The 12,032-nt window shown below is 61.0% G+C and overlaps 2 protein-coding genes and 2 non-coding genes across 5 annotated transcripts; 1 reads left to right on the plus strand and 3 right to left on the minus strand.

Moving 5' to 3' along the window:
- Window positions 1-612: 612 nt before the first annotated feature.
- Window positions 613-3,230, minus strand: RPS11 (ribosomal protein S11). Its single transcript, XM_034060003.1, has 5 exons — window positions 3,136-3,230; window positions 2,751-2,882; window positions 2,373-2,448; window positions 1,629-1,758; window positions 613-771 (listed from the first exon to the last, which is right to left on the minus strand). The coding sequence occupies exons 1-5, from the start codon at window positions 3,148-3,150 to the stop codon at window positions 648-650; spliced, it is 477 nt and encodes a 158-aa protein (XP_033915894.1). The 5' UTR covers window positions 3,151-3,230; the 3' UTR covers window positions 613-647.
- LOC117435897 (small nucleolar RNA SNORD35) lies at window positions 1,383-1,470 on the minus strand. The gene has a single exon (XR_004549432.1). It is a non-coding gene; the product is annotated as a small nucleolar RNA SNORD35 (small nucleolar RNA).
- Window positions 2,196-2,287, minus strand: LOC115945923 (small nucleolar RNA SNORD35). Its single transcript, XR_004080110.2, has one exon. It is a non-coding gene; the product is annotated as a small nucleolar RNA SNORD35 (small nucleolar RNA).
- A 2,987-nt stretch (window positions 3,231-6,217) lies between the features above and the next one.
- LOC101871374 (olfactory receptor 52B2-like) lies at window positions 6,218-7,251 on the plus strand. 2 transcript variants are annotated; one of them, XM_034060001.1, is made up of 2 exons: window positions 6,239-7,150; window positions 7,207-7,251. In XM_034060001.1, exons 1-2 carry the CDS (start codon window positions 6,239-6,241, stop codon window positions 7,249-7,251), a joined length of 957 nt encoding a protein of 318 aa, XP_033915892.1. The 2 variants fall into 2 exon arrangements, with proteins under 2 accessions (XP_033915893.1, XP_033915892.1); XM_034060002.1 differs by having other exon boundaries at window positions 6,218-7,213.
- Window positions 7,252-12,032: the final 4,781 nt, after the last annotated feature.

Here is a 12,032-nt window from a genome sequence, read left to right on the forward strand (position 1 = left end):
CTGGAGGCAGGGGCAGAGCACAGGGACCCCTGGTCCATGCGGATCCAACCCCTGGTTCTCCTTCCATGGGGCTGGTTTCACAGGGACCCAGACACATTCACAGCAACACCTTGTGTGGACACCCCCAGCCCTTCTGGTGACACCTCGTGTGCCTCACACCCGTATGAGGGTCAGCAGAGGCCTCCAAGAGGTCTCCCCATGGCTCTTATGGCCACAGCACCTTTCCCAACCTTCCCAGGGGGAACATCTCTGCTCTGCTCCATTGGATGAAGCCCCAGTTCAGCCTCCCCAAGGAGGACAGGAGCCTCCTGGTGCCCTCAAGCTGGAGAACCAGGAGTGGTTTTGCTGGGATCCCATCTGGGTGATGGGAACATCAGGATACAGAAGCTGCTGCGATGGAGCCTCTGCAGCACTTGGGATCATGGAGGAGTTTGTGTTAAAAGGACCTCAAAGCTCCTCCAGCTCCAAGCCCTGTCCTGGCAGGGACCCCTTCCCCTGGAGCAGCTGCTCCAAGCCCTGCCCACCCTTGAGCTCCTCTCCAGCCCCACTCCATGGCTCTGATGGATCCCCCCAGTCCCCATGTGCTGCTCCCCTGGCACCACCACACACAGGGACCTTCCATCACGTTTATTTCTGCAGCTGCTGCCTCAGAACTTCTGGAACTGCTTCTTGGTGCCTGCAGCTTTGGTGACCTTGAGCACGTTGAAGCGCACGGTCTTGCTCAGGGGCCGGCACTCACCCACCGTGACGATGTCCCCGATCTGCACGTCCCTGCACAGACATTGCTGGGCTCGCAGCTGCTCCCCCTCCCCACGGCCTCTGGGCACTGCTGCCCAGTGCTCCCAGTGACTGTGCCAGAGGCCACCTCAGCTGCCATGGAGCTCATTGCTCCCCACTGGGCTGAGGCTCAAGAGGCTGAGGGATGAGCATGGAAGGGAAGCCCTCAGTGATGGGAGATTCCCTCCTGGTCACACAGGGGTGCCTGGAGGATGCTCAAACCCCTGCAGTTGGACAAGGGGAGCTGTGACACCAGGTCAGGCTGCTCTGGAAGCCCAGCTCCAAAACCCACCAGCTCTGAGCCCATCCCCAGCCTTTAAGTGAGGAACACAGGATCATCATGGAACAGTTTGAGTTGAAAGGACCTTAAAGCTCCTCCATTCCCAACCCCTGCCACGGGCAGGGACCCCTTCCACTGGAGCAGCTGCTCCAAGCCCCTGTGTCCAACCTGGCCTTGAGCACTGCAGGGATGGGGCAGCCACAGCTGCTCTGGGCACCCTGTGCCAGTGTCCCACCAAGTCCTGGTGAAGAACTCCCTAACTCCCCACCACCCCCTCCTGGGGCAGGTTAAAGCCACCCCCTTATCTGTGCCCTGCTCAGAACCTGGCTCCAGTTCAGCAGTTGCCACTGGCGTTGTCAGCAGCCCCGTGCTGGGGGCTCTGAAGACCATCGTGAGGTTGAACATCACCACTGGGGACAGGTTCTGGCTCAGACGTGGCCATGAAGCCACATGGAGGGGGGCACTCGCTGGGGTCCCACAGCAGGGGTGGGCTCAGGGCTGGTGCCAGGCAGTGCTCAGCAGTGTAGGAACAGTCTGGTGACCCCCAACCTCCCCCGGGGCCTGGAGGTACCTGAAGCAGGGTGAGAGGTGCACAGACATGTTCTTGTGACGCTTCTCGAAGCGGTTGTACTTGCGGATGTAGTGCAGGTAATCCCTGCGGATCACGATGGTGCGCTGCATCTTCATCTTGGTCACCACCCCTGGGACAACAGGGACACAGTGTTACAGAGTCATGGAGTGGGATGGGCTGGAGGGACCATAAAGCTCCTCCAGCTCCAACTCCTGCCCCAACCCAGCTCTCAGCCTGGCTCCAGAGCAGAGCTGCTCCAGCCCTCGCAGCAGCTCCATGGATCAGCAGGATGAGGACAACCCAAGGCTCTCGGCACCCACCAGTTTCTCTTCCCTCACCTCCAGAACAAGCTCTGGCCGATCCCTTGGGGGGCTCTCAAGGTCTCTGCCACAATGGACGAGCTTCTCCTGCTCCTCACCCCCAGGCTCCAAACTTCACATCTGATTCTAAACCACATCACTTCTCCCTCAGCCCCTCAGCAGACCCTGCCATGCTCCCTCACACCTGCACTGCCTGACCCCAACATCTGCCCAGGGCAGCAGCACATCTGGCAGGACCAGGTCCTTGGGCTGGGCATCAGCAAAGCCACATGGCACTGTCAGCAGAGCCCCTTCACCAGGGGCTTGGAAGACCATCGTGAGAGAAAGACATCATGTGCAGCCCGAGGACCTCCCTGGGGCTGCCCGGAGCTCAGGACAGAGCTGAGCACCCATGGGTGCTGCTGCTCCAGGAACCACCACTCACCCGAGAGGATGCGGCCCCGGATGGACACATTGCCCGTGAAGGGGCACTTCTTGTCAATGTAGGTGCCCTCAATGGCCTGCGGAGAGAGAGGAGTTAGCACATGGATGAGGAACACGTCCAGGACCACATGTGGTCAATGCGGAGGTGACACTGAGCTGGGTGGGAGCCTTGAGCTGCAGGAGGGGAGGAGGCTCCAGAGGGGTCTGGGTCCATGGGACGAGGCTGAACCAGGCTCAGAGTGGGACCTGCCCCCGGCCACAACCACCCTATGGTGGGTCCAGATGTGGGGCAGGACCAGGACCGGGCAGGGCCGGTCCCCAGTGCAGGAGCCAGAGCCGGTACCGGGGCGGTGCCAGGACCCTCCCCGCCCCACATCACCTCCTTGGGGGTCTTGAAGCCGAGCCCGATGTTCTTGTAGTACCGGGGCAGCTTCTCCTTGCCGCCCTCGCCCAGCAGCACCCGCTTCTTGTTCTGGAAGATCGTGGGCTGCTTCTGGTACGCGCGCTCCGTCTGCGGGCAACGGACACGGACACGGTCATGGCCGGCACCGGGATCCGACCCCCGATCCCCGACCGGCACCGGGATCCTCATCCCAACCCCAACCCGGCACCGGGAACCCTGACCCAGACCCAGAGGATCCTGTTCCCCACCCCCACCCACCCCCCCCGCACGGCTCAGGCCGCTCCCATCCCCGGCCCGAGGGGCTCCGGTGCTCCCGGATCGGGCCCCGCTCTGGCCCCGCTCTGGCTCCGCCGCTCCCCACCTGTGTGTCCGCCATCTTGGACCGCGCGGAGAAAAGAAGGCCGCGGCCTCCCCGCGGAGCCTTTTATTCTGGAGGGCGCCGGAAGTTGCCTCCCGGCGGGCGCGGGCGATGGACGTCACTTCCGGAAGGGCCGGTGGGTACTGCTCGGCTGCCGCTGCCCCGTTCGGAGCCGGGAGGGGCTCAGGGCCGGACTGAGCCTGAGGCCGAGACCGGAGCCGCTGGGGCCGAGCGGGGATCCCGGAGCCGCTGGGGCTGAACGGGGGTCCCGGAGCCGCTGGGGCCGAGCGGGGATCCCGGAGCCGCTGGGGCTGAACGGGGGTCCCGGAGCTCCCCCAGCCCCGTCCCCTGCTCCCGGGTGTGGGTGCGGAGCCGGTGCCGCCCTGGCAGCATCGGGCCCTTCCCGAGCACGTTCTCACTGGGAGCTGCTCCGGAGCCTTCATCCCCTCCGGGCTCCTCCTCTCCCTGAGGACGGTGTCCGGTGATGCCCGGGCACGGCTCATCCCAACCAGCTGGGTTTGAGCAGCCCCAGTCCCGCTTCACGGGGGGCCGGGGGCCGTGTGACCCATCCGAGAGCCTGCTCCTGCGGCATTACTGCGGCATTCCTATCCCTGAGCCCTCCCATGGCAGCCACGAGTGGGCCTGGGGGGGAAGGAGCTTGCAGCAGCCGTGGGGGGAGTCGGGATCCCCCTTCAGAGTCCCCCGGGGCTGCCCCATTGCCCGCAGGGTCAGGTCGGGTCAGTCCATCCCTCCGGGAGCTCCTCACCTCTCCCGTTAACCGGAGCCCGATCCCAGGAGCAGGTCCCAGTTTCCGCCCCCCCAGGGCAGCAGCCCCCGCCCGCTCCCGGGCAGGGCCCTCCTGATCCGGTTACCGGTGAGATCCCAGCTCTTCCCGGCTGGGTCTGTGCTGGGATTGCCCTGACCCGGGGGCAGGTCCCGGCCTGAGGGCTGAGCTCCAGGAGGTTCCCAGCTCTGCAGCCTGGCCCGGTCCCCATCCCTCAGCTGCCCCTGCGCCTCCAGCTCCGCCTCACGGAGCCTGCGTTTGGTGCTAGGGTGGGAAATAAAGTGTTTGTTCACAGCCTTGGGTATTGAGACTCTTCTGCTGCTGCACTGATGGATGCTCCCTGTGCTGGTGCAGGTGAAGTGTGTTCAGCTCATCATACATGGGGATAAAAGACATCCTGAACATCAGAGATCACAGAATCATGGAATGGTTTGGGTTGGAAGGCACCTTAAAGCTCCTCCAGCTCCAACCCCTGCCACAGGCAGGGACCCCTTCCACTGGAGCAGCTGCTCCAAGCCCCTGTGTCCAACCTGGCCTTGAGCACTGCCAGGGATGGGGCAGCCACAGCTTCTCTGGGCACCCTGTGCCAGCGCCTCAGCACCCTCCCAGGGAACAGCTTCTGCCTCAGAGCTCAGCTCAGTCTCCCCTCTCTTGGGCAGGTTCAAGCCATTCCCCTTGGCCTGGCCCTCCAGGCCCTTGTCCCAAGCCCCTCTCCAGCTTTCCTGCAGCCCCTTTAGGCACTGGAGCTGCTCTCAGCTCTCCCCTTCAGGAGCCTTCTCTTGTCCAGGCTGGTCGTGCCCCTTTGAGCCCTGCCTGTGCTCAGAGGCTGGTGCCCAGGTGGGGATGGAGCAAAGCATCTTGGAATGCAAATGCCGGAGCAGGAATGTTGCAGCCGGGCGGGAGGTGTTAATGCTGTTAATGGTTAATGCACTGAGCATTTAAAACTCCACCAGGCTGTGGGGCTGATGTTCCCACCGGGATCTGGGAGCGGCAGAGCTGTGACCCCAGCAGCTGGGGCTGAGCTTCCTCCTTCCTCCTCGGCCTGCTCCTTGGTGAGTTCTTTTCCATTGACCCCCCCTTGCAGTGATGCCTCGTCCTGTGGGAAGAGTGGAAGGGAATAGAGGAGCCTGTGAGCAGGATGCTTCCATATCCCAGGAAGTGCAGGTGCAGGTCCTGTTGATATGCTCTAGGGGAAGGTGTCCCTGCCCATGGCAGCTGGAGCTGGAGGAGCTGAAGGTCCCTCCAACCCAAAGCAGGCTGGGACCCTATGGAAAGGCAGGGATCTCCCAGGTGGGAGAGCTGCTCCAGGTCAATCAGGAAGTCTGGGCATGGGAAGGAATTCCAGCCCTGTGCTCTCCTTTCCCCCTTGGTGTTTGTGTCTCTGGGGTCCCTGTGGGATGGGGAGAGGAACAAAAAGCCCTTTGTGGTGTCTGCAATGAGGTGGACGTGTTTGTGCAGGTGGGAATATGGGGAGTAACGTGTCCAGTGCAGGATCATGGGATCAATGAGGTTGGAAAGACGTTTAAGAGCATCACGTCCAAGTGTTACAGGGGGCTCTGGGATGGTCACAGCCTTCAGAGGTGGGGGTTCAATGGGAGCCACATTCCAGACACTTCTCAGTGCTGGTCCCAGTGCAGTTTTCATTCCTACCCTGAAGGTTCATACAGGAGCTCTTGGAGGTGACCTGGTCACTGACCTGAACAGAGGCACTGTTGTGTCATGGAGGCACAGAGTGCCTGGGGGTGAAGGGAGCTTAAAGCTCCTCCATTCCCAACCCCTGCCACGGGCAGGGACCCCTTCCACTGGAGCAGCTGCTCCAAGCCCCTGTGTCCAACCTGGCCTTGAGCACTGCCAGGGATGGGGCAGCCACAGCTTCTCTGGGCACCCTGTGCCAGCGCCTCAGCACCCTCCCAGGGAACAGCTTCTGCCTCAGAGCTCAGCTCAGTCTCCCCTCTTTGACTCCTTTGACTTTGAGAAGCCTTTTATGGCAGTGGAGATGGGGAGGTGGCAAAGGGGAGGTGGTGATGGGGAGGTGGTAATGGGGAGCACCCGGCCTGGTTTGTGGTGCAAATGGAGGCACAGAGAAGATGTTTTCCTTGCAGACAGTTTGTAGGGTTGATAGGATCGAATGAGTGGATTTCTTTGTGATGCAAACACAGCGAATCAATGCTTTGGCCTTCAGGAATGGCTCAGGATGGAGGGTGAACAGACATTGAAGACTGTATCTTGTTCACCTGGGTATGTGTAATGGGCTGAGACCGGCTCTGCAGGCCTCAGCTGTCCCTTCTCTTGCACAGAGCTGGCCCTGAGCCCGGCAGCACCATGTACGAGCTCAACGACAGCAGCTTTGACCCCATCACCTTCGTGCTGATGGGCATCCCGGGCATGGAGGAGTCCCACGTCTGGATCTCTGTCCCCTTCTGCCTCATGTACATCACTGCTGTGTTCAGCAACGCGGTCCTGCTCCTCATCATCGCCACGGACCGCAGCCTCCACGAGCCCATGTACCTGTTCCTGGCCATGTTGGCCGTCGCCGACCTCATGCTCTCCACCACCACCGTGCCCAAGATGCTGGCGATCTTCTGGTTCAGCGCACGCGAGATCTCCTTCGATGCCTGCGTCACACAGATGTTCTTCACCCACTTCAGCTTCATCGTGGAGTCCTCGGTGCTCCTGGCCATGGCCTTCGACCGCTACGTGGCCGTGTGCCACCCGCTGCGCTACGCGGCCACGCTCACGCCCTCGGTCATCGGCAAGATGGCAGCGACCGCGGTGATCCGCGCCTTCTGCATCATGTTCCCCCCCATCTTCCTCCTCAAGCGCCTGCCCTACTGCGGCCACAACGTCATGCCCCACACGTACTGCGAGCACATGGGCATCGCGCGCCTCGCCTGCGCTGACATCAGGGCCAACGTGTGGTACGGGCTGACCACGGCGCTGCTGTCCTCGGGGCTGGACGTGGTGCTCATTGCCGTGTCCTACGCGCTCATCCTCAGGGCCGTGTTCCGCCTCCCGTCCCCCGAGGCGCGGGTCAAGACCCTGAGCACCTGCGGCTCCCACCTCTGCGTCATCCTCATGTTCTATGTGCCTGCCTTCTTCTCCTTCCTCACGCACCGCTTCGGCCACCACGTCCCCAGCCACGTCCACATCCTCCTGGCCAACCTCTATGTCGTGGTGCCGCCGATGCTCAACCCCATCGTGTACGGGGTGAGGACGCGGCAGATCCGGGAGCGCGTCACCCGCCTCTTCTGCCCCATGGGGAGGTGTCCCTGTCCTGCCTGCGGGAGGAGGTGCTGAGCGCTGTGTGGGAGCAGGAGGTGCTCAGGAGAAGCTGAGGGTGGTGGGATCCTGGGAACGTGGGCTCGGGTCACTGACCCCCTCACTGCTCCTGGTTCCTCCTGGACATGCTCCTGCTGAACGGTCCCTTAGGCAGAGCCTGGGCTGAGCTCAGCCCAGGAGCACCAAGGCTCTGGATCTGCTGTGTTCCCACCACTGCTGCCGATGGGGTTTGAGTCTGCAGCTTCGTGCCTGTTCCTTCGCCTGTGACCTCAGTGCCTGGGTGGTGAGCACCTCATGGGAGCCTGGCACATGGACCGTGGCACAGAGGATGCTCTGTCCTTCTGTCTGCATGGGGACAGCTTCCACTGCTGGGGAACCTCCTGTGCTGGTGTTTACTGAAGGGCCCTGGGGGGCCAGGAAAGGGTTTATTGTCCTGTGGAACGTGTCCCCCAAACCACAATGTCCAGAGCTCAACTCAAGCCTCTCGAGTGTGAGCCAAGGGACCCCCCCCACCCCACAGGGTATTGCAGCAGCGCTGTGCTCAGTGTTGAGCTCAGGGTGAAGTCTGCTCCTCCTCAAGATCCGTTTGTGCCCCTATGTCTGGTGTGTGGGGTGTGGGTGTGATCACCTTCTGCTTTGTTGCTCCAACACCAAAACAGCTTCCCTGACCTCAGTTGCTTCTCTCCTCGATGGAGAACCAGTTGCACCAATAACCTTCTCCCTGAGCTCCGTGACCTCCTGCCTCAGACATGGAGAGGGAGCACTGAGGTACGGCAGGAGGAGCAGCAGGGACAGCTCCGGGCACCTCCATAGGGCTGAGTTCAACACCATCATCAACGTGACCAGCAAGGAGCAGCTCTTCCTCACCTCTCCTCCCCAGCAGTGCTGTCCATGCCAACCAAAGCTCTGCTCTGGTGCACCTCATGAGTGAGCAGGGCAGGACGCTCACCTCAGTGCACTGAGCGCTGCTGGTGTGTCCCATGCACCCTGCTCCATGCTCATGGGGACCTGTGGGAGCAGAGGCAGCTCTGGAGACCTCAGGGGACGTTGTCAGAGTTCCAGGTCTCTGGTGCAAGGGGTGTGAGCTCTGCAGCCCTTCATGGTGGGGATTGATGCCTGGTTAGGACACGGAGGACAATGGAGACACTGAGAGCAGCAGCCACAGACCTGTCAGGAGGCTCCTGGTTCCTGCAGCCTGGGCTGGACCAGAGCTCCTCGAGACCATGGAAGAGCTGCAGCATCCTCCCCCCTGCCCACCTCCCATCACCAGAGCACAGAGCTTGTCCTGTCCCATGCTCCGCATGGCATTGACTTGGGCAGCATGTGCTCAATGGGACCTGTTGGTTTCTTGTCCTGACAGCACAGTGCTGATGGACATTCTGCTCCATAAAGGTGCCCAGAGAAGCTGTGGCTGCCCCATCCCTGCAGTGCTCAAGGCCAGGTTGGACACAGGGCTTGGAGCAGCTGCTCCAGTGGAAGGGGTCCCTGCCCTGGCAGGGGTTGGGGCTGGAGGAGCTTTAAGCTGCCTCCCTCCCAACCCAGTGTGATTCCCTGATGTGATGAACTGGTGGCTCTGGGCCGGGTGCCCTTCCTGGGGCTGGTTCTAACCCACGATGTGTTTTAGCCTCAGACGGCCGGAGAGGAGCAGGTTAATGCCAGTCATGGTGTTGGAGGGGTCAGACCTGCTCCGGTGCTGGCTCCTGGCCTCTGGTTTGAGCAGAGGCTGCAGGGAGGAGACACAGAGAAAGTCTTGATGTGCAGGAGGAAAGGCTCAAGCCATGAGGATGCAGAGAGCTCCGAGGCACTGTCACTGTGGGTGGGAGCCTAGGAGAGAGCCTCTGGTGCTCAGCATTGCTGTGATGCTCTGGAGGAGGCGTCTGAAGGGAGATGGAGGCAGAGATCCTGGTTAGAAATAAGAGCCTTGTTTTGAATGGTGCCAGTAATGAAGAGCTCTGAGAAGCTCTGGAGAGCAGCAGCAGCTTCTCCAGCAGGGACTACACCCACAGACGTGTTTAAACCCAAGTGAGAGTGGAAGCTCTTGGGTACGAAGCTGTTTTCTCAATGGGACCATTGCCTTCCATGGTGGTGCAGCACCACAAGGAGCCCCATGCGCCTGTCTGGCCTCCAGCTGTGCCCATGCACGTGGTGCAGGTGATAACTGGGGCTGCTCCCGAGGTGCCCCTGATGATTGTCCCTGGAGGGGCTCTTCATAAGCCAGGGCAGATGCTGCTGGCACTGTGGGGCCAGAGCCACCATTAGTGCTGGGTGCTGAGGCTCATTGGCAGGCACAGAACATGTCCTTCCTTGTCCCCATCACCCTGCCCCTGTGTGTTCCCCTTCCCATCACTTCTGGTGATGCCACTGGAGGAGACCAGGCCCCGTTTCCTCTGCTCAGGAGCCTGACCCCACATCCCATGGTCACTGTGGCTGAGGCCACAAACTGACAGAGCCCCCGTTGCCTCCTGGCTCCTTCCTCCTCTCTTGGCTCCATGGCAGGGGTTGGAGCCTGAACCACTCTGGGATTCCATGATTCCATGATCCCATGACCCAAGGCTCAGCAGAACTGGGATAGAAACAAACAGGAACAAGTCTCTGACTTGTGCTTACATCTAAAATGGGACTACAGAGAAATTTGAGGGGCTCCATTTGGCATCAGCTCCAAGTGAAACAGTGGAGAAGTGAATATGAGACTTGATCAATAAAGAGTGGAAAGGGCAGGGATGGGATCAATGGCAACCAGGATCCGTTTGTGGTGCTCAGCTGCTGCAGGATCATTTCATCTCCTGCTGAGCTCCACACGCGGGAGGTGAAGCTTCCTAGGGCCTGAGCACAGCCCCGAGCGTTTCCTTACCTTCAGATGTTATTAAACCTACCTCACTGTAGCAAAGCCATCAATAAATGATGAGTAAATCAGATGCTGATGGAGGTTGGGATCTGCAAACTCCTCTCTCAGGGGTTGCTCCCCTCTGAGAGCCACTTCTCCATCCATCCCTGTGGGATCTGACAGGGATTGGTGAGCCTTCTCCATCCATCCCTGTGGGATCCAGCAGGGATTGATGGGCCTTCTCCATCCATCCCTATGGGATCCGGCAGGCACTGGTGGGCTGTGGGCGCTGATGGCTCTGCGGCTGTTACCAGTGCTGCAGAAACCAGGATAAAACAGCTGCTAATGAGGGTTGTAGAGGCTGCAAAGACAGAATTGGGCAGAGGTGGAGGCCAAGTCCTGCTCCTGTGCAGGGATGGAGGCTGCAGTGGAGGTGGCTCTGCAGATGCTGAGGACCGAGGGAAGGAGCATGAGGAGGAGGAGGGCACACTTTGGGTGATGCTCAGCCCAGGGGCCAATGGGAGGTCCCAGCTGTGCCACAGGGAGCCCATGGGGAGAGAGCAGAGCTCTGATCCCACTGTGCTCAGCTGGGGCTGGTTCTTGGTCCTCTTTTAATGTAATGAAGACAAAGCATCTGTCAGGTGCTCTGTGGTGCTCTGCAGGGGTGGTCAGTGTCTGTGCTGGTAAAGGCCATGGAAAGAAGCCTTTGGTGCTGGGAAGTGCTGGAGGGTGAGACAAGATCCATGAGGCTGGTCCAGCCTGGAGACGGCTCCTGAAGGGGAGACCTGAGAGCAGCTCCAGTGCCTGAAGGGGCTGCAGGGAACCTGGAGAGGGGCTTGGGACAAGGGATGTAGGGACAGGCCAGGAGGCAATGGGTTGACTCCCCCATAGTGCTGGTAACCGTGAGGAGCCTGCCCAAGCCTCCACTGAGGTCAGAGTGTTCCTCACTGCGGCTCCACTGACGTCCGCTCCTCTCCCTGCACCCTCAGGAGCTCATTCACTGCTCACAGGTGCTCAGGGATGTGCTGAAGGAAGCAGCCAAGTCCCCCCCTCCTCCTCAAGAGGGACTTTGCTGCCCAAAGCTGAGCTGAGCTCAGGGGATGGGAGAGTCCCTCAAGAGCAGGAAGTGGGATTCAAAGCCACAAGCTCTGGCTCCATCTCCTGTGGTTATTTAGGTAACGTTTAACCACATCACAGACATAAATCCCCCCAGTCCGCCAGCTACTGCCCATTATGCACGGCCTTGCGGATGTTAACGGCTCAGCTGGTGACTCATTGACCATGGGACATTGACCTGGGCAGTTTGGTCCCAGACTTGGGCACTGCCACATCCCCCTTGGAGCAGAGCAGCTCCCTGGGTTTGGAGCTGCCTCCTCGGCTGCAGAGTCAGGGAAGGAGTTGGGTTCCAAGGGACCTTAAAGCTCCTCCAGCTCCAACCCCTGCCACGGGCAGGGACCCCTTCCACTGGAGCAGCTGCTCCAAGCCCCTGTGTCCAACCTGGCCTTGAGCACTGCCAGGGATGGGGCAGCCACAGCTTCTCTGGGCACCCTGTGCCAGCGCCTCAGCACCCTCCCAGGGAACAGCTTCTGCCTTATCTCCAACCTGAACTTCCCCTGTTTCAGTCTGAACCCATCACCCCTTGTCCTATCACTGCAGTCCCTGATGAAGAGCCCCTCTCCAGCATCCTTGGAGCCCCCTTCAGACACTGGAAGCTGCTCTGAGGTCTCCACACAGCTTCTCTCCTCCAGGCTCAAATGTTCTCAGCCTGGCTCCATACAGGAGCTGTTCCAGCCCCTGCTCCCCCGTGGGCTCCTCTGTCCCCGCAGCTCCCGCAGCTCCTGTGTGATGTCACAGAGGGGGTTCCGCGGCGTTGCCCCGGGCAGGGGCTCAGTGGGGGGGTCCGTGGGTGCGCTCAGCACCATCCGGCGGGGAGAGCGCTCCCATCCCTGCGCCACCGCTGCCCCCCGTGGCCGGCGCCGTCCGAGCAGAGCGCGGCCCCGCTCCCCAGCCACG

This window comes from Melopsittacus undulatus, chromosome 2, assembly GCF_012275295.1.
Source record: "Melopsittacus undulatus isolate bMelUnd1 chromosome 2, bMelUnd1.mat.Z, whole genome shotgun sequence".
NCBI lineage: Eukaryota > Metazoa > Chordata > Aves > Psittaciformes > Psittaculidae > Melopsittacus > Melopsittacus undulatus.

What these genes read in the sequence shown, in the direction of transcription:
- RPS11 (XM_034060003.1), bottom strand. An exon ending in GCTTCAAGACCCCCAAGGAG is followed by an intron (nt 2,449 to 2,750) that starts GTGATGTGGGGC and finishes CTCTCTCCGCAG; the next exon opens with GCCATTGAGGGCACCTACAT. An exon ending in CACCTCTCACCCTGCTTCAG is followed by an intron (nt 772 to 1,628) that starts GTACCTCCAGGC and finishes ATGTCTGTGCAG; the next exon opens with GGACGTGCAGATCGGGGACA.
- LOC101871374 (XM_034060002.1), top strand. Translation starts at nt 6,239, where the DNA reads ATGTACGAGCTCAACGACAGCAGCTTTGACCCCATCACCTTCGTGCTG.